Here is a 22002-nt window from a genome sequence, read left to right on the forward strand (position 1 = left end):
CGGGCCATCCATCCACATCCCACGCAGTTTTTATTGATTCCAGAGGCAGGTGTCGGCTGCTTATACTTTGGGCATCACTGCGGCCCCAGAAATTTGAATGGCGACGCGTGCGGGGACAAAAAATAAGGAGAAAGATAAAGATCGGGAGAGGGCCCAAACGCCGGATCCGACTCTGAACATGGCCGCCGGGATGCCTGAGCAGGGCTCTGTGCCCTCGCCTTCTACCGCGGAGCTGACGGCGGCGGTATTGGCAGCTTTAAACCCCGAATTACAAAAAATCTCGGCGCAGCTCCAGGAGCTTACTGCAGGACTGGCGGTTATTGAACGGCGCTTCGGGGATGTAGAAGCGCGGGTCTCGGCGAATCAGGACGGCCTCCACGTGGCGCAAACAGACATTGCGGGACTCAAGCTGGAATTGGAGAAACAGGCCCAAAAAATAGAGGACCTGGAAAACAGGTCCCGAAGGGCAAATATCAAGTTGGTGGGCATCCCGGAGGGCTTGGCGGAGACCCACCTTCCCAATTTTTTAGAGGGTTGGCTGCCGACGGCTTTAAAGCTTTCGGGGCTGTCGGGCACCCTCCGGGTGGAGAGAGCGCACAGGCTGGGGGTTCGGCGTGACAATCAGAGCAGGCCTCGGGTGGTGATCGCAAAGCTGCTTAATTTTTCTCATAAAGCCGCCATCATCCGAGCGATGCAGCAGGGGTGTAAGCCTGTCTATGACAATTCCCCGATCTTGATTTTCCAAGATTTTTCCCATGCTGTGGCGCAGCAGCGGCGGAAGCTGGCTCCCTACTGCACACAACTCTATAAGCGGGGCTTGAGAGCAGCACTGATTTATCCAGCCCGGCTACGAGTCTCCACGACGCACGGGGTGAAATGGTTCTCCGGAGAGGAGGCTATCAAGAAATATATCAGTGCCCTACCTGCGCAGGATCCAGGCAAGGAGTGATGATGCGCCGTAGTGAAGGCTGATGGAGGTTCAGTGGCTTCTGAGGCCGGCAGGCTGGGTTACCTAGACCCGTAAGAAGTGGCGTGGCGTGCCATATATTTCCCTGCTCCTGGTTAATTTTTTGGAGTTTTTCCCATTTGGACTGGATTACAGTTGTATTTTAATTTTTTTTTCCTCTGCCGGACTTCGCATCTCGGGAATTTTCTGTTTTGCTGGTGGGGACTATTCTGTTCAGGACCATATCCGTAGATGCGTGGGACCTTGTTTGTTGGGCAGAGTGCAGAGGGAGGCTAAAATCGCTCAGCTGCTCCTTTGTTTGACCTTGTTTTTTTTGTTGTTTTTTTTTTTCTCAATTACTTTTTATGTCTTTTTTCTCCTTTCTTTGTATCAGCCTCTGCTGTCAGTCCACTACTGGTGAGGCAATCAGAATGCAGCAGGGGACAGTTTGGTTGACACTGGGTTTTCTTTTTCTTTTTCTTTTTTACAGTCCGTGCCCCTGCACTACGGGCGAATTGGTTGTTACATGGTGTTTTATTTCTGTGTTATGCCTCTGTGTTACTGTTGTTATGCATGTGGAATGGAGTGGATGTGGATGGATGGGGGGAGGAGGGGTCGGGCACTATGTCTAAGTGATCTCCACCCACCTGTTTCGATGGTGGGGATGGTTAGGGGGTTTAGTTGGAGTCGTAGGAGTAATGGGGGGGGGGGGGGGGTGGGGGAGGGGACATAGGGGGGGGGGTTGGGAGGGAGAGGAGGGGTTTTGGGAACTACAGGAGAGATCCATGGCCGGATTTGGATACCACTTGGTTTGACTATTGAAAGGTTTCTGACGTGTTATGTTGCAGGTTGGGGGAGGGGGGGTCCAGCTGGGAGGCCCTTCCCTCATCAGATATTTTTAGTCTTGTGTTACATGCCTCTGTTACCTGATATCTCGTGAGTACTAGTAATCTTAAGTTGGTTTCTTGGAATGTGGGGGGTATTAACTCTCCCATTAAACGGACTAAACTTTTACAAGTCCTGAACAAAAAAGGGGCTGATTTGGCTTTTTTACAGGAGACGCACCTGAATGCCTCGGAACATGACAAACTGAAACAGCGCTGGGTGGGTGAGGTGTATGCTGCCCCTGGCACCTCGCACTCTGCAGGGGTAGCGATATTACTCAGGAGGTCCCTAGCGATTCAGATTATCAAGGTTATACAGGACCCGGCAGGTCGTTACCTGATATTGGAGGGGAGATATAATAATGCTCCACTTATACTCTGCAATATATATGCCCCCAACGTCTATAGTGCTTCTTTCTTTCAGGAGATACTAGCCCTCCTGTTATCTTATATAGATGACATGATAATTATTGGTGGGGATTTCAATGCTGTTAAGGACCCCACACTTGATAAGGACTCTAGGGCGAGGTATTCAGGGGGACCCAGTAAGGGGATACAGTTGATGGAGACTTCGTTGCATCTTCTTGATGTTTGGAGGGTGTTACATCCCCAGGAAAAAGAATTTACCCATATTTCTAGGGCACATGGCTCCCATGCCAGACTGGATTATATGTTACTGAGTTCCCATAGTTTTTCTAAGGTGCTTGCAGCTGGGATTGATGATGTAATTCTCTCAGATCATGCCCCAGTGTGGGTGGAGCTCTCTAATCCTTTTAGGAAGTCTAATGGCTTTCGTTGGAAGTATCCCTTTTATTTGGCTGAGGATGCGTTATTTCAGAAACATGTGCAAGATAGTTGGGCAGTTTTTGAGGCCGACAATGCAGCCCATAAAGACAATCCTATCCTTTTTTGGAACACAGCTAAGGCGGTGCTGCGTGGTGCCATTATATCTTATGTGGCTCATAGAAAGAAAACCATTGATAAACAGCTCCTGACGTTGACTGCCCAGCTGCAAAAAGCGAAAAAGGAGCTTCTCCAGGGCCCGTCTGAGGTGCGCAGAGCACAATACCTGGCCTTACAAACGGCGGTTAACACCCTCTTACATACCAGGGCGAAGAAGAGCCTGCTTTTTTACCAATACAAGCTTTTTCAATTTAGTCAAAAGTCAGGTAAAATGCTAGCTAATTTAGTTAAATCTGCTAGGGGGTCTCGGCATATTCCTGCCCTCCGGACTGCCAGGCAGCAGATAGTGACTGATACGGAAGGTATATTACAGGCATTTCATGAATATTATACTAAAGTGTATCACTCGGAAGGCTGGGATAGTTCTAAATGGGACACTTTTGGAGAGTCGATTCAGCTCCCATCCTTGACTTTAGAGTTCAATAGGTATCTTAATGACCCGATTGATGAGGAAGACGTTTCCCGGGTCATTAAGTCCTTGCATAAATTAAAATCTCCGGGCCCCGATGGATATAGTGCTGAGTTTTATCAATGTCTGAGGGTGCCTTTGTCGGGGCTGCTGCCTAAGGTTTTTAACTCGCTTATAGCTCAAGGTACCTTCCCTGTCCGGGGTAACCAAGCGTATGTTACTCTAATCCCGAAGCCGGGTAAGGATCCTCTACTCCCCGAATCTTATCGTCCCATCTCCCTGTTAAATGTAGATCACAAAATTTTAACGAAAGTTCTGGCGGACAGATTGGCGAATGTCCTGCCTTCGCTTATACAACCTGGACAGGTGGGATTTGTGAAACAGCGGTATGCCCTGAGAAACATCAGACAGGTGGTCACTGCAATGGCATTGTGTCATCGGATGGCTGATCCCTATTTGGTTATCAGTCTGGATGCTGAAAAAGCTTTCGACAGGGTGGAATGGGGTTTTATGTATCAGGTGTTACAACAAATGGGGTTTAGTGGATTTTTCTATCAAGCGGTGCAACTTATCTACACTTGTCCAGAAGCCCGCCTGCAGGTTAATGGGGAGCTGTCGGCAACCTTTGGAGTGGGGCGGGGAACTAGGCAGGGTTGTCCGCTCTCGCCTCTACTCTTTTTGTTGACACTAGAGCCCTTTCTCTTAGCCATACAAGCTCATCCCGCTATTAGGGGGATCCTATTTCTGGCGGGGAAGCAACGGGAGGTGTTTAAGTATGCGGCTTATGCCGACGATGTCTTGGTTTTTCTTACCTCTCCGGCACGCTCATTGCGAACTTTGCTTCAGGTATATGATCATTACTCGGCGATTTCCGGGATGAGGATTAACTGGAATAAATCTGAAGAGCTGGCCTTCCCTGAATCACTTCGAGACAGTTGGGAGGGACCCTTCCCTTTAAAGTGGGCCTCTGGCTCTCTCAAGTACCTTGGTATTCATATTGCCCCGGAATTACATACTATTTACTCGCGCAATATTACTCCCTTGCTACAGCTTACACAGGAGAAATTCTTGGCTTGGCGTCATCTGCCACTTTCCCTAGTGGGGAGGATAGCGTTATTTAAGATGGTGATCTTGCCCAAGTGGCTGTACATATTACAGAATTATCCGCTGTTGTTATTAACCAGGGATCTTCGTAGGGTGGATCAGCTCCTGCGACAGTTCATCTGGAGAGGGGGAAAGACCAGGATTTCGTTAAGTTGGCTGCGGCAGCCTTGGGTGGCTGGGGGGATGGGAGTGCCAAGCCTTCAACGCTATGGTTTGGCCGCAAACATGCGTTTAATTCGTGGATGGTTGATGGGGCAGTCTCCCTTTATTAATATAATGGCAGAAAAAACGTTCACCAGACCATTGGCGTTAAGCCATGTCTTGATGGGAGAGGGGAATGCACTACCACCTTTATTGTCCAGGCATCCTTTGATCTCCCCAATCCGGAAGGCTTGGGTCCTCCTCACTAAATTCTTGGGGATTCCTCGACAATGTGCATATTTTGTCTCCTTGCGTGGTAACCCAGAGTTTTCACCGGGTTCTACTACCGCCTGTTTTCATAGTTGGCAGTCTAAGGGGGTGGAGTACCTGGGACATGTATTTGATGAGGAGGGAAGTTACTTCTCCTTTCCGATGTTACAAGATTTATATGGGATCCCTGCTCACCATGGATTTGGCTACCTGCAGCTCAGTCACTATATTAAGTCTTTGGGTCCCACGGCTCACTATTTGGCGAATTTCAAAGCGCTCAATGGGGTTTTGTTATTTGATGCGCCTCGGGAACCCTCCCTCTCCAGGTATTATAGGGGACTGGAGCGGCGAGTATCTCTGGATGGCTATGTAACTCCAGTTGAGAGGTGGAACAAGGATGGGAGTTTTCGGTTAACATCCCGCATCTTTGCGGGCAGTGTGAGGGGGGTGTTATCAATTACTGGGAACATGTATTTCCGAGAGATGCACTTAAAATTTCTGCATAGAGCATACATCTCGCCTTATATTGCGTTTAAATCTGGGTTAACACCTACTGCTCAATGCACACGGTGTGGTACGGGGCCTGGCAATTTGGCCCATGTTTTTTGGTCATGCCCCACTACACAACTGTATTGGCGACGAATTGTGGGTTATTTAGAGGGGTTGCTGGGGGTGCATCTGCCTTTTTCTCCTTATCTTTGGTTGTTTCATTGCATAACACGCTTTTTGGTCCCGAGTTTGGGTTCTAGGATCTTGCTAAAAAAAGCTGGACTGGTGGGGAAAAAAGTTGTCCTCCTTCACTGGATGGAGCCGACGGGACCATCATTTTGGACGTGGCGGATACATTTTCATCGTCTCCTGCAATATGACAGTTTGGCTGCTCGAGTGTCCAAGACAGCCCGAGGAAAATTTCTTCAGAAATGGGAACCTTACATTCAGAAGCTGCCTCCTCGCGCGAGAAGTTTGGTGCTCAATGACTCAGCTGTTATGACGGCATGAAACCTGAACTGTGTGATTGGCGGTCATGGATTGAGGGGCGGGGGGAGGGGTGGGGGGGGAGGGAAATACAGTGGGGGGTCGGACGCTCTCGGTGCAGACGAGGCGGGGACCTTGCATTGTGGGGGAAGTAAAGGGGAACCTTGCCGCTCTGCATCGGGGGGCGAATGCCCGCTTATGGAGATAAAACTGAGTAATGATCCTTACAATTCTGCTGCAAGGTCATCCCTATCTGGTTGAATTCTCTATTGTTGCTGGGTGGAGTTCGTTGGATGTTACCTTGTTTTGTGGCCTATTGTATTCTGTTCTGTTTTTTTTGTTGGATCACATAATAAACATATTAAACATAAAAAAAACCTTAAATAAATATTTAATAAGGGTAAAAGTGTACAATAGTACATTCTAACAGGTGCCGTTAAAGGTTCGGTTACAATATATCATTAGACATAGTCATTTAGCGAAGTAGTTCATGACCAGTTGTACCAAGGTACTTACACGGGTGGTTTTATCACACATAGTATTATAGTTATGTTTGTTGTGGTGTGGAGTTCATAGATTAATCTATTGTAAAGTTCTACTTACTGTGTGTCTGTGCCTTTCTGTTTTTTCCTGAATAAATTCTCTCTATTCTTTTGTCTCTTTGTAAAATGCCTGTTTAAAAAGCCATGTTTTTAAACTTTTCTTGAATGCCTTGAGATCACTTTGTAGTCTGATCTCTGGAGGCATTGTGTTCCAGATTATGGGTCCTGCTAGTGATAGGGCTCTTTCTCTCACTTGTGTCAGTCTTGCTGTTTTAACTGAAGGGATGGTTAGGAGGGCTTTATTTGCTGATCGGAGATTCCTGTGTGGCGTGTGTACCCGTAATGCTGTGTTTAGCCAATCTGATTTCTCATCACAAATTAGTTTGTGAATGATACATAGGGTTTTGTATTTAATTCTGTGTTCAATTGGTAGCCAATGTAACTCTGCTAGGGTTTCAGTTATATGGTCTCTCCTTCTTTTTCTGGTTAGTATTCTAGCTGCTGTGTTCTGTAGTATTTGCAGTGGTCTTAATGTCGTATTTGGTAGTCCTAACATAAGGGCATTGCAGTAGTCTGTGCTGGAGAAAATTAGTGCCTGTAGTATTGTTCGGAAATCATTTTGAGTTAGTAGTGGTTTAAGTTTTCTGAGTACCATGAGCTTTGCATAACCTTCCTTTCTCCAGTCTCCTCTGAAGCTCCTTCTCTTGAAAAGTAAATAATATGTTTTAGTTATGGAAGGGATCCCAAGTCTTGAGTTATTTTGAAAGAGTGAAGGCTTGGGAAAACTGAGAAATCATACATTTAATACTCTAGATTTATTCTCTAATATCTCAATCCTCTTATGCACTGACAAATTACACTTAATAGAAGCCACCTTAAAATCTTGGAGAAAATTGTTTTGGGACTCCATTTAGTTCTCTGATTCTGATTAATAGAGGTTGATTGAAGCACATTTATTTGTCCCTTACTGACCTCCAAAGAGGAGGAAAAATCAGAAGGGTGTTTACCTACAGTCTTTTCAAGATGTACTATAGATTTCCATAAATCTTTTAAAGTTATAGACTCAGGTTTAGTCAGGCTAGACTTCCGAAGGTCAGGTGAACCACAAGAGGTAGAAGTCCCATGTGTTAATGAAACGTTCACCAGAAGAAGACAATCCAGACGACCCAGTCCCCAGAGCCTGAGAAGGCGATAATCAGGGCTCAAAGATGGTTCTAGGTTGGATAGATTAACTGCTGCCTCTTGAAGCAGAATCTGCAGTCGATGCAGCCACTGATGTTGACTGCTCCATGGCACTAAAAAATGCCAGGAATAGGTGGTTGAGAGGGAGAGGAAGAAGAAAGAAGGTACGGACATAACCAAGCCTTCCTCTTAACCACTGCAATAGAAGGAAAAGGAAAATCTGGAGAGTCAAAAACCTACAAACAAGCTAAGTCCTGCATTAGAGAAAATCCTCGCCTAGGAGCGCAGCACTTAGGTGCACGGCTTTGGCACACCGGCAGCAGCGCGCTGCAGGGAACCTCCTTTTGCCAGCATTTCGACCACTCCTCCCTATGTCAGATGCGGCAACTGGGGAAGCCTCGAGCCGAGTGATGGTCTGGGATGTGGAGCAGGGACAGGTAGAGTTCTCCCCACTCTACTTCCTTGCTGGAAAATTTAGCTTCCAAATAGGTCCTTTGCCTCTTATTTGCAGCTTCTATGCCTACCTCCTTAAAAATTCCTTAAACTTCTGATGCACAAAGTCTCTCTCAGAGCAGTATGACAACTTGAAAAAGTTATCAAAAGTATTGTTGTCTCCTCTGAGTCTGGGTAAATTTATGTGCATACAGGACATACATGTGTACATTTTCCCACATATTGGGTGACTGATTTTATAACAAATCATATCTTGTCTATGGCAGGATTTTACCCTCATAATGCAGAGTGACACTAACCTTACAATTAACACATCCAGGTCTGCCCTTATTGCTGAGCCTGCACAGATTGTGTAACCTCAAAATTACTGGATTCACTGCACCCATTAGTAAATTTAGTCCAAGGTTTTGCCTTGATCCCAAAAGTGTGGAAGTGAGAACTTGCTACATCTCCATGCTCAAGAAATACAGCAGAGAAGGACATGGAGGATAATTTTCAAAGGCACTTGCATTCATAAATCTGTGTTAGGTATATAAAAACATAAGACTTGCCATACTGGGTCAGATCGAGGGTCCACCAAGCCAATCCAGGCTACAAGTATCTGGCAGGTACCCAAACACTAAGTAGATTCCATTCTACTGATGCCAGTAATAGCAGTGGCTGTTCCCTAATGGCTGAATTTTCCAAGGCCTATGTGCATAAAATCCAGGGTTTACGCATGCGAGTGGATTTTAAAAGAGGTTGAGAAGTATGCCTGAACAGAAAACCAACATGGAGAAGGAAATCCCCAGAAGCCTCTGCGTGTCTTTGTTTATTTAAAAACTCTTCTATACCGTCGTTAAGTTGGAGAACCATCACAACGGTTTACATATAGGCACGATAACAATTGAGTGGTATAGATTACTACTTGAGTATGTGCCGACATAGTTTGGTAACAATATAGTGCAATACGCTAAAAGTTAAGAGAGCTAATCAATTTGGTATGACAGTTTCTCAACGGTATAAGATTAACATTACTATGAGTTTGTTCAGTGCGTCCAACTTAATCAATTGTTTTTCTCCTTCACTTTGTCTTTATCGAAGGCTTGTTTATAGAGCCAGGTTTTCAGGTTAGATCTGAAGATTTTCAGATTTCTCTGGAGCCTTAATTCGAGAGGCATGGTGTTCCATAATACGGGGCCAGCCAGTGACAGTGCTCTTTCCCTAACTTGAGTGAGCTGTGCTGTTTTGACTGAGGGGACAGTAAGTAGAGCCTTATTCGCAGATCTTAGGTTTCTGTGAGGGACATGTACACGCAGTGCTGTGTTATTTCCTCATGTATTAGCTTATGAATTATACATAGAACTTTGTATTGTATTCTTTGTTCTGTTGGGAGCCAATGTAGTTCAGCGAGTGTTCCAGTTATGTGGTCCCTTCTTTCTTTTCCAGTTAATATTCTTGCGGCGGAGTTTTGTAGTATTTGCAGCAGCCTAAGTGTAGATTGTGGTAGCCCAAGTAATAGTGCATTACAATAGTCTGTGCTTGCGAATATCAGTGCCTGGAGGATTGTGCGGAAGTTGTTTAGTGTTAAGAGGGGTTTCAGTCTTCTCAGAGTCATTAGTTTACCGTAGGGGTGTGCATTCGTATTGACCGCATATGTAAAACGCTACTTATATTTTTTTTTTAACTTAAAAAAGTGATGAGACATAAACGATCGGATTTCCCACATATCCAACATAGCTATGTTGGATATGTTGGAAATCGCGATTGTTGATCCAAAATAAAAATTTAAACCCCTCACCCTCCTTAATCCCCCCCCCCCCAAGACTTACCACAACTCCCTGGTGATCCAGCGAGGAGTGAGGACGCCATTTCTGCAATCCTTTGCGAGGAGCACGTGACGTCGGCGCCACGTCGAGTGACGCGGCGTCACGTGATTCCCCGCGGGGTCGCGCCGGAACGCTCGTTCGGCCCAAAAGGAACTTTTGGCCAGCTTGGGGGGGCCTCCTGACCCCCCCAAGCTGGCCAAAAGTTCCTTTTGGGCCGAACGAGCGTTCCGGCGCGACCCCGCGGGGAATCACGTGACGCCGCGTCACTCGACGTGGCGCCGACGTCACGTGCTCCTCGCAAAGGATTGCAGAAATGGCGTCCTCACTCCTCGCTGGATCACCAGGGAGTTGTGGTAAGTCTTTGGGGGGGGATTAAGGAAGGTGAGGGGTTTAAATTTTTATTTGCACATATGGACATATACTCAACTCATTGAATTCTGTTTATGTCCATACTGACCGCAAATGGGACCCCCTTTGGACATATGGACATATGGACATAAACCTTTGCTCTGCACATCCCAAGTTTACCGTATCCTCCTTTTATTTTCTGAGAGATGTGCTGTTTCATGCATAGCTCAGGGTCCACTATAACCCCAAGATTCTGTACTTTTCTTGCTAGTTCCACGTCTTGCATATTTTTTATTTTGATTGTAGTTTGTGTTGGGTGAGTGTTTTTTCGTTCGAGGTGTAAGTATTCAGTTTTGTCTGTTTATTACTAATTCCATCTGATTTAGGAGCTGTTTTATTATTTCGAGGTACATGTTGGCTAGTTGCATTGTTTCCTCGATGGAGTTAACTATGGGTAACAGTAGTTGGATATCGTCTGCATATAGGTAATGTGTGATTCCTAGTCCTGCTAGAAGATGACAGATTGGCAGTAGGTAAATGTTGAAGAGTGTTGCGGACAGGGCTGATCCTTGTGGGACACCTGTTTAATTTTGTCTGAAAGTGAATTTTTGATTTGTGCTTGGAAGTATCTGTTGCTTAGATATGATTCAAACCAGTTTAAAGTTTTGTTATTGAGTCCAATTTCTTTCAGTCGAGTGATTAGTATTTTGTGATTTACAGTGTCAAAGGCTGCGGAGAGATCTAATAGAACCAGAATGTAATGTGTTCCTGTGTCAAATCCTCTTAGGATAGTATCAGATAGGGCTAGTAGTAGAGTCTCTGTACTATAATGTTTGCGGAATCCATGTTGGGCTGGGTATAATATGTTGTTAAGTTCAAGGTGGTTTGACAATTGTTTTTGTACTGTTTTTTCAATGAGCTTGGCAATAAAAGGTAGGTTGGAGACAGGTCTATAGTTGTTCAGATTAAGGGGGTCAAGGTTCTTTTTCTTAATGATAGGTTTGATTATAGTGATTTATAATCAAACCTATTTCAATGGATCTGGCATTACTCCTTCATTTAGTGATAAGTTTATGATGTTTGAAAGTGTTGGTGCAACAGTACTGGCAAGTTTTTTTAATTCTATAATAGGTATGGCATCGATTATGTGGGTAGCTGGGTTCATTTGATTTATCATTTTTTCAACTTTGTGTTGTGATATCTCCTCAAATTCTGACCATTTATTTATTTCTCTCGTGGGCATCTTAATTTCTTGTTTTGTTGCATTGGGGATTTTTTTTTTAGGTTCACAATTTTGTCACTAAAGAATTGGGCAACTTCATTGCATTGGTTTACTTGTAAGGTTGATTGTTTGTATTGTCGTTGGCTAGGTTTTTCACTATGTTAAACAGGGTTCTGGCGTTATTTGCAAATTTTTCGATTTTTGAACTATAGTATTTTTTTTGGCGTCTAAAATTGTTTTTTTTGTAATATGCGAGTTTTCGATATTTTGTTAGGTTATCATTTGTTTTGAGGTTTTTCCATTCTTTTTCTTTTTTTCTAAGGGATCGTTTTACTACTTTAATTTGTTCACTGTACCATGGGTTATTCAGCTTTGGTTCTTTAATGTGGGCTGTTTTTAGAGGGTTTAATTCATTAGCTAATGTGTGTGTTCTGTTTATCCAGTCTGTTGTAGCGTTTAGACTATTTGAGCAATTTATGTGCATTAATTCTTTATTTAACTTATCTTTAAGTATTTCAGTGTTGAACGGGGGGGCGGTATGTAAATTTATCTGGGTCCATGATCTGTTTCTGTATAGGTCCTATGTGCTTGATCTGTGAATTAATAAGGAAGTGGTCTGACCAAGGGATTTGTGTGTATTCCGTTTTAATGTTTTCAAGGAGGTTACTGTTAATGAAAGTCAGATCTAAAGAATGTCCAGCTTTGTGAGTTGGTTTATCTGTGAGGAGAGTAAAGCCGAGTGCAGTTATTATGTCAATTAGTGTTTGGCAGGTGCTGGAGAGAGGGTGAACATCCATGTGGAGGTTAAAATCCCCTAGTATTATGGTGGGCTTAGAGGGGTTGAGATGGGTTGTGAAGAATTCTATTAATGGGGAGATGTTAAGATCAAGGAGACTGGGGGGGCAGTAAACTAGGCATATTTGAAACTGGTTAGTGTCAAACAGGGCAATTTCATGATTTGTTGGTGTTGTTATTGAGAGTAATTTGGCCTGCCTGGGCTGAATGGACTCTGAGTGACTTTCTGAGCATGACTTACAGAATGTCCCTGGATATCTGTGGAGGCAGGCAAGCCGGCACCAGACAGGTGATGTCTATTCATAGAGTCACAAAAGAAGAAACCACAGGGGAGCTTCAGGCACTATTCTCAGGAGTTTGTAATCAACATAGCTACAGATGTGTTGATTGTCTTGACCAGTAAGAGTTTAACAGAAAAAAGAAAGCCATGGGAAATGGGCCACACCTCCTGGGAAGAAACTAATCAGGGATAGTTAGGGATGATCTAATCATGCATTTGACATCACAACTAATGTAAATGATTCTTTGGGCAGTCACGCAAGTCTAGAAGCTTCCACAATATTATGTTATCTATAAAAGAAGGGTCACTTCCTGTATATGAGGAGATGCAGGTCAGTTTGTAAGACTAAGGGCACCCAGTACCCAGCATCTCCCGAGAACACTTATATTGACTAATAAAAATGCATTATACTTTTTACTGAGTCTAACTGTTCTTGTGTCCCTGGCCATAAGCATAGTGAGCTTTATATTTTTGGCACCTGAACAGGGACTATGGCTGTGGCTATCTATGAAATTTTTTTTTTTTGTTTTATCTATCTTGCATCTGATTCTGCTGGCAGGCTCAGATTCAACACTAATACTCGGACCAATCTTGTCCGAAGGCTGTTCCCAGATAAAGATTTCTGGATGAAGTTTTGTTTATTGCATAGTAATTCCTAAGAACAGAGGTTTCTGATTTCTGGATGACTGGTTATTGAAACAGTAGTACCCGGAAGAAGTGAGTACCCCCCATAGGGTTAGTTAATCATGCCTATATAATTAATTTTCTAGGTAAGTAAGTAAAAGATTTCTTTGGCCAGTTGCAAATAACAGTGCGCTATTTCTTTTGATCTACTTTGGGGACGCCCATTGTAGACCATTATACTTAAGGAGTACTTATTAAGAGTGATTGTGAATTATTTGTCTATATATTTGTTACTAAAATTTGTACTAGAAAAACAACAATAGTGTAAGTTGTAAGTCCTTGCCCTGCTTGTGAGGCTGAGGGATTATTAGAGGGACATAAGGGAAAGTGTTGGGAAAATATAATTTGCACTCTGGTTTTTTATTTTATGTCTGATTGTTATAGCAGTTTCAGCAGTTGAAAGGGCACTGGGAACTGGAGAGTTAACTGGGTTGGCAGGTAAAGAGAAGATGGAAGGGTAAAGCTCCAGGCAATTCATATGGGTAATAGGACACAGTGAGGGAGAACTGGTTTACCTGACTGGCTTTTGTTTAAAAGGTATAAACAGACTATGGAGGAATTAAAGTTGTGGACAGTAAGTGAATTTAATTTAGTAGATTCTTTTAGAAAGTTTGGTTTCGTCAGCTTTCTCTAGGTCAAATTATGTAGGCATTTTAAAGGCAGCCCTGCTAGTGAAAATAAATTGACATTAACTGCAGAAGACTCAGAAATTATACAGGATCTAGTACAGTCAGTATTGAATGCACCTAGTTTGGCTTTTGTGGAGTTAAGTTATGAGATTGATTTGTGGGTAGGGATGTGAATCGTTTTTTGCCGATTTAAAAAATCGTCCAATATTTTTTAAATTGTCAAAAATTGTTAGTGTGCGATACAATAGAAATTCCCCTGATTTATCGTGAAAAATCGTTAACTCCCGTTAGTGGACACTAACCTATTATTTGGGGGGAGGGCGGGAAAACCGGCACACCAAAACAACCCCTAAACCCACCCCGACCCTTTAAATCTAATCCCTTACCTTCCCCCACCCTCCTGAACACCCCCCCAAAACATTTTAAGAGTACCTGGTGGTCCAGTGGAAGCCCCGGGACTGATCTCCTGCTCTCAGGCCATTGGCGCCGTTTTGGCTGCCACTAATAAAAATGGCGCCGATGGCCCTTTGCCCTTACCATGTGACAGGGTATCCATGCCATTGGCTGGCCCCTGTCACATGGTAGGAGCACTGGATGGCCGGCGCCATCTTTAAAAATGTACAGTGTGTGGTAATCCATGCATAGATACATTGTGTGAGAGTAGAGCGTGTGGTGATCCATTCGTGGCTATAGTGAGTGAGTATAGAGTGCTTGTTGATTCATTCATGGTTATAGTGTGTGAGTGTGGTTTTTGGTGATTTACACATAAATACAGTATATGAATGTAGAGTGTTTGATGATTTGTGCATAGATACAGTGTGTAAGTGTAGAATGTGTGCTTTTCCGTGCATGGATATATAGTTAGTGAGTGCAGAGTGCTGATCCATGCATAGATACAGTGTGTAAGTGTAGAATGTGTGCTTTTCCGTGCATGGATATATAGTTAGTGAGTGCAGAGTGCTGATCCATGCGTAGATACAGTGTGTAGTGTAGAATGTGTGCTTTTCCGTGCATGGATATATAGTTAGTGAGTGCAGAATGCTGATCCATGCGTAGATACAGTGTGTAAGTGTAGAATGTGTGCTTTTCCGTGCATGGATATATAGTTAGTGAGTGCAGAGTGCTGATCCATACATAGATACAGTGTGTAGTGTAGAATGTGTGCTTTTCCGTGCATGGATATATAGTTAGTGAGTGCAGAGTGCTGATCCATGCATAGATACAGTGTGTAGTGTAGAATGTGTGCTTTTCCGTGCATGGATATATAGTTAGTGAGTGCAGAGTGCTGATCCATGCGTAGATACAGTGTGTAGTGTAGAGTGTGTGCTTTTCCGTGCATGGATATATAGTTAGTGAGTGCAGAGTGCTGATCCATGCATAGATACAGTGTGTAGTGTAGAATGTGTGCTTTTCCGTGCATGGATATATAGTTAGTGAGTGCAGAGTGCTGATCCATGCGTAGATACAGTGTGTAGTGTAGAATGTGTGCTTTTCCGTGTATGGATATATAGTTAGTGAGTGCAGAGTGCTGATCCATGCATAGATACAGTGTGTAGTGTAGAATGTGTGCTTTTCCGTGCATGGATATATAGTTAGTGAGTGCAGAGTGCTGATCCATGCATAGATACAGTGCATGTGTGTAGAATGTGTGGTAATCCATGCATGTTTATAATGTGTGGGAGTAACGTTTTTGGTGATACATGTGTACAGAGGAGTCTTTGGTCAGGAGAACATCCACCACTAATATATATGTATGAGATCTTACCACAGCTCAGTACACTTGTGGAGCACAGGAACCAGCCTCCTCAGCCCCTCAGCAGTCATCTGGCAGTACTGCAAGTTAAGGATCCCAATCAGCTCACAGGGTTCAAGGGCCCAGGCTAGCAGGTAGCAGTCCACAGGACTTAGACTCATCTTGCTAAGGTTAATGTTACTGATCTTGCTGATGATAGTCTGGGTCAGACCTTTGTTCTGACACTCGTACAGACAGTGAAAGGCATTCAGCAGCTTCCTCTTGTTCCTCGTCTTCCTCAGCAGCCTCTTCCCCACCCAGTCAATGACCATGCAGGTGGTAGCATGAGGCAGCTCCCCAAAAAATGGTTCAAGCTTTTGATACCATGGGCAGGACAGGCCGGCAAAGAAGCGGAGGAAGATTTCAAATTTTCCATCTTTGATGCTGCCCGCCCTGTCCAGGAGCTGTGTGACCTGCTCAGGAGGAGTGCAGATGAAGCGGGTCAGAGCAGCAATGAACTCTTGGACAGTGAGGTGGAAGAAGGAGTAGGCCTCTCTTTGCAGGGAGTGCTCCGTCTGCAGGATCTCCATGAGGAAGCCGGAGAGGAACTGAGAGGGCTGCAATGAGTGCTCCTGCAGGTGGCTCTCACTGAAGACGATGACTCTCTCAGATACGCCCTGATAGGCCATGTCTCCTAACCGGAGCAGGACCTCTTGTGAGTGGCCATCCTCCCGGGCGTGGTTCTGCAGGATGTTGTAGATGTAGTTGGAGAAGAGTTCAGTGATGGTTCTGGGACGCTGCTGCTGCTCCCCAGGGCTGTCCCTGAAGGTGGTCTGTAGGGAGCAGCAGATGATCCAGCAGTAGGAGGGATTATAGCACATCGTGTACAGAATGTCATTCTGCTCCACGTACTGGAAGGCCTCTTCTCCAATCGCTTCTGTATCATAAAAATTCAGAAAGTATCTTTTCCTCTGCTCGGCGTTGAAGCCCAATATCTCTGCATGCAGGTGGATGACAGATTTCTTCAGGGATTTTAGCACCGTGGGGCGAGTGGTGATCAGCACCGAACTCCCCTTCAGCACCTTCCCTTGGACGAGGCAACGCACAATGTCAGAAATGGGGCAGAGGGTCACGGGGTCAGGACACACGCTAACACCTGGATTACACTCAAGAGAGTCCGTGAAACTGATGGAAGCTTTGAACTCATCCAAGCCATCAAATATAAATAGCAGATTGGAGGGGTCCTGCAGGATCTTGTTCAGGACTCCACTAAGGTACGGGTAAGAGTCCAGAATCAGGGTCCTGATGTTTGTACTGCCATAAGAGTTTAAGTCCCTGAATTTGAAATGAAAGATGAAATGGAACTGGGGATAAATCTTGCCCATGGCCCAATCATAGACAATCTTCTGCAGTAAGGTGGTCTTTCCAATGCCTGCTACTCCACTGATGGCCACCGAGGTTGACTTGCTCTCAATCCCAAAGCAGCTTCTGAAGATCTGATGGTGCTGGAGAGTCTCTAGCTCCTTCCTGATCACCTGCTGCCGCCACCTCTCATGGTCCCGTCCACGAACCAGCAGCTCATGTTCCACCACCCTCATCTCTCGTAGGGAGGAGATCACAACCAGGTCAGTGTAGTGATCTGCCAGCAGGACGCTCCTCACCTTCTCTCGGCCACTTATTGTGTTCATCACCAGTCTCTGGTTTCTGTCCCTTAGCGTTTCCTTGTGAAGCTTGTGAGCTTCTGAAATATAACAGAGATGTGTCAGCTGCCACCTTGAATACATACTCAATTCATCAGAGCAGATCCAGTCTAGTGTGCAATCTTAGTACATCGTCATCCTCAGAGTTCAGAATTCTTAAGGCTATGCCTCAGGTTAAGAAGAAAGTTTGGAATCTACAGTGTTCCTTCCTTCAATATTTTCATTCCTTCTATAATCACTATGAAGATCTTACACTTATCAATGCTATTAATATTACTGATAAAACAGTTATACAGATTATTACAATTATTAGCATTTCTATTAGTAGTAATGTTAGGATATTACATTCATTATCATTACTGTTACATAGTAATATAGGGCTGGTGATTCGATTATTAGGAATGCAGATAGCAGGGTGGCTAGTGGACGTGAGGACTGCCTGGTAACATGCCTACCTGGTGCGAAGGTGGCAGACCTCACATGTCACCTAGATAGGATTTGAGACAGTGCTGGGGAGGAGCCAGCTGTCGTGGTACATGTGGGCACCAACGACATAGAAAAATGTGGGAGAGAGGTTCTGGAAGCCAAATGTAGGCTCTTAGGTAGAAAACTTAAATCCAGAACCTCCAGGGTAGCATTCTCTGAAATGTTCCCTGTTCCACACGCAGGCCACCAGAGGCAGGCAGAGGTCCAGAGTCTCAATGCGTGGATGAGACGATGGTGCAAGGAAGAGGGATTCAGTTTTGTTAGGAACTGGGGAACCTTTTGGGGAAGGGAGAGTCTCTTCCGAAGGGATGGGCTCCACCTTAACCAGGGTGGAACCAGACTGCTGGCGCTAACCTTTAACAAGGAGATAGAGCAGCTTTTAAACTAGAACAAAGGGGAAAGCCAACAGTCACTCAGCAGCGCATGGTTCGGAGAGATGTATCTTTAAAGGATACTAATGATGCATTAGAATTAGGGCATCCCGACAGTGAGGTTCCAATAATAAGAAAAGTAGTCCAAATGCCTGTAACTAAAAACTCACCTGAGCTAAAAAATTCTAACTTATCCCTATCAATTAAAAAGCAGAACGAAAATACAAACAAAAAACAAACTTTGAAATGTTTGTATGCTAATGCCAGAAGTCTAAGAAGTAAGATGGGAGAATTAGAATGTATAGCAGTGAATGATGAGATACCCAATACAAAAAGCACCAAAAAATGTTTTGGGGAATTATAAGATACTAATCAAATCACACTAAATCACCCCATAAATAACTTTTATATGAATCTATAAATTCTTTGTTGCTCACCAACCATGAGTCATCTCATTCCAAATACCACAACTATTCACTGGAGGCTGCCGAGCCTGTCTGTGACCCGAACTAGCCTGCCTATTTAAATTGGAAGAAAATATTTTGTAAAAGATGTTGTGGTCTCCACTGCTTCCCCTTCTTTAGTTCTGAACAGTGCTCACCTCCGCTACTGGAAACGCCGCGTTCCACATGCCTATATAATCATAAACCAAACCTCCTCCATCCAGTATTTTTGTTGAAATGTGTGCAACAAGATGAAACACCTGTGTACTTTTTTTTGTTTCACTTTTCTTTTTCTATTTTTTTCTTTTAAATATCATTGACAACTAACCTCATCAATTATATTTTAAAAGTCCCGACTTATCTGGTAAAAGTTGACAACCCGACGTAGCCACGTTTCTGGTCCTCGAAAGGACCTTTCCTCAGGGGATGTTATGCTGTTAAATCAGTCGGTGTACCGAAGCCTTCTGTGATGTTAATTCACTTTCTTCAAGACGCCATTGTGCGCGCGAGGCAGCGGGGAGACGGGCAAGCAATGGCGGACGCCACGTGGAACCGGCAGAGCCGTAGGAGTCCCAGGCATGCGGAACGTGGCGTTTCCAGTAGCGGAAGTGAGCACTGTTCAGAACTAAAGAAGGGGAAGCGGTGGAGACCGCAACATCTTTTACAAAATATTTTCTTCCAATTTAAATAGGCAGGCTAGTTCGGGTCACAGACAGGCTCGGCAGCCTCCAGTGAATAGTTGTGGTATTTGGAATGAGATGACTCACAGTTGGTGAGCAACAAAGAATTTATAGATTCATATAAAAGTTATTTATGGGGTGATTCAGTGTGATTTGATTAGCAGTGAATGATGACATAGACTTAATTGGCATCTCAGAGACATGGTGGAAAGAGGAAAACCAATGGGACAGTGCTATACCGGGGTACAAATTATATCGCAATGACAGAGAGGAGCACCCAGGAGGCGGTGTGGTGCTTTATGTCCGGGATGGCATAGAGTCCAACAGGATAAACATCCTGCACGAGACTAAAAGCACAATTGAATCTTTATGGGTAGAAATCCCTTGTGTGTCGGAAGACTATAGTGATAGGGGTATACTACTGTCCACCTGTTCAAGATGGTGAGACTGACAATGAAATGAAAGAGAAATTAGGGAAGCTAACCAAATTGGTAGTGCGGTAATAATGGGAGACTTCAATTACCAATAGTGGAGCACAACACACACAAAAAGAGTCAGTGGTAAACCACAAAAATAATTTAATAGCAAAAATTGTGGAAACCAAAATAATTTAAATTGTAGCCTAAGAAGGTGTCAGCAAGCCTGACGTTATATGTCCCGGACCCCCACTGGACTTTTGGCAAGTCTTGTGGGGGTCAGGAGGCCCCCCCCAAGCTGGCCAAAAGTCCCTGGGGGTCCAGCAGGGGTCCAGGAGCGATCTCCTGCACGTGGGCCATATTGCCAATATTCAAAATGGCGCCGGCGCTACCTTTGCCCTCACATGGTAAGGGCAAAGGGCCATCGGCGCCATTTTTTTTAGCACAGCTGATAGCGTGGGAACGGGAGATCGCTGCCCGCGGTCCCCCTGGACCACCAGGTATGTGTAAAAAATTTTGGGGGAGAGTGGGGGAGGCTAAGGGGGTAATTTTAAAGGGTCGGGTGGGGGTTTTTTTTTTTATGGGCCATCGGCGCCATTTATATTAGTGGCAGCCAAAATGGCGCCGATGGCCCGAGAGCGGGAGATCGCGCCGGGACACCCCCACTGGACCACCAGGTAATTTAAAACATGTTGGGGGGGGGGTTCGGGAGGGTGGGGGATTTGTTTTAAAGGGTCAGGGTGAGTTTTAGGGTTGTTTTGGTGTGCCGGTTTTCCCGCCCTCCCCGATTTACAATTTTTCACGATAAATCAGGGGAATTTCTATTGTATCGCGACTCTAACGATTTTTGACGATTTAAAATATATCTGATGATTTTTTTAAATCATCAAAAAACGATTCACATCCCTAGTTGTGACATATGGTATCAAAAGCTGCGGAAATGTCCAGGAGGGCAAGGAGGTAGCAGCTACCCTTATCCTCATAGGTCTCCTTATCCTCAGTGGTCTGTCAGGGTGAGCAGAAGGTACTCAGTGTTAAGATGTTTTCGGAAACCGAATTGTGAAGCATGGAGAATGTCATGGTTTTCTAAATAGTCCATGAGTTGCGAGTTAACAACTCTTTCCATTATCTTGGCGATGAAAGGAAGGTTTGATATGGGACGAAAGTTTGCAGGGTCTTTTGGATCTAGGGATGGCTTCTTGAGGAGGGGTTTGACCACTGCTTGTTTGAGTGTGTCGGGGACAGAGCCGGTAGATAGCGAGCAATTGATGATGTCAGCTATTGCTCTAGAAATGGTGTTGGGAATGGCGAGTAACGCTTTGGCAGGGATGATATCACTCGGATGGGAGGCGGGTTTAAGTTTTCTGAGAATGATAAATAATTTATTATATATCCTACAACTGGCCAGAGCAGTTCACAAAATCTAGGACACAATTTAAAAATTACAATCAATGTAACAAACCCTCCTTAAAATAATATCCTACCACAACATAATCAACAGTGAAGCCATCTTCTACCCAACCCAGACTATGCCACTTAAAAATGACAATGAAACCTCTGTTACATTGGAAAAAGCCACGACTTCATCTTTTTCCTGAAGCTGAGCTTATTTACTTCAACTCTCACCTCCAAAGCCACTGAATTCCACAGTTCCGGTTTGCACACAGAAAACATTATTTTCCTATTTACTATTACATTATTTCCTGTTACTGAATGCAGATTCTGATTGGGTACACAACTCCTGATCTTATCTTACAAATAACTAGCACCCAACCCATGTAATGCCTTATACATCATGATCATTAGCTTAAATTGTGTCCTCTTTAAAACAGGCAACCAGTGAAGGTGAGCTAATAAAGGCGCCACACTCATTCTGCATGGGACAGGCTGCTCTGTTCAGATCCACTTGTAAACGATGTAAGACCCACCACCACAATGTCACAGTAATCATGCATAGGGCATATCAGTGCCTGAACCAGCAAGTAAAGGCTGCAACGTCCAAATACAAGCACAACCTTCTCAGCTGTCTAGGCCTAAAAAAGACCTTTTGAACCATCATAGAAACATGGGGGTCCATACCCATGGCTTCATCTAACCTCTCCAAATTTCTATGTTTTTGACTTTTCCCAAACACTTAAGGAGTGAGGGACAGTCTATGGGGGAGTGAAAGGCTGGGAGGGTTTGGTTGGGGTTGGGATAGCTACTGGGGGTAGGGGAGCGGAAAGGACTGATGCACAAGTTGTGTGATATGTTATTGTTCATTTCATTGTGTTTGAAAACAGAATGACTTCCTACACCACCTGCCCACAAAACTAACATATGGGCTGTCAACCTCCCCCAGATACATCCATTCTCTTTCCCACATTCACTAACAGCTTATAAGATTCAAATCATCCTAATATCCTACGCAACCCATCATTTATTGACTCAGTTGGATCCTTACCTACCAGGAACAGAAGCTGCATGTCATCTGCATATATAAACCCTGTAAATTACCCTAAGGGGTGCAAAAAAAGATTGAACAACAAAGGGGATAATG

General features: G+C 44.4%; 1 protein-coding gene across 2 annotated transcripts in view; it reads right to left on the reverse strand.

Annotated features, from left to right (window-relative positions):
• LOC115079764 (NACHT, LRR and PYD domains-containing protein 3-like) overlaps window positions 1–22002 on the reverse strand; it is a 150489-nt gene that overhangs the window by 76167 nt on the left and 52320 nt on the right. For both annotated transcript variants that reach the window (XM_029583613.1, XM_029583605.1), the window contains exon 6: window positions 15401–17108. In XM_029583613.1, the coding sequence (XP_029439473.1) occupies window positions 15401–17108 (1708 nt within the window). The remainder of the gene's footprint in view (window positions 1–15400; window positions 17109–22002) is intronic.

This window comes from Rhinatrema bivittatum, chromosome 1 (genome assembly GCF_901001135.1).
Source record: "Rhinatrema bivittatum chromosome 1, aRhiBiv1.1, whole genome shotgun sequence".
NCBI classification, from domain to species: Eukaryota; Metazoa; Chordata; class Amphibia; order Gymnophiona; family Rhinatrematidae; genus Rhinatrema; species Rhinatrema bivittatum.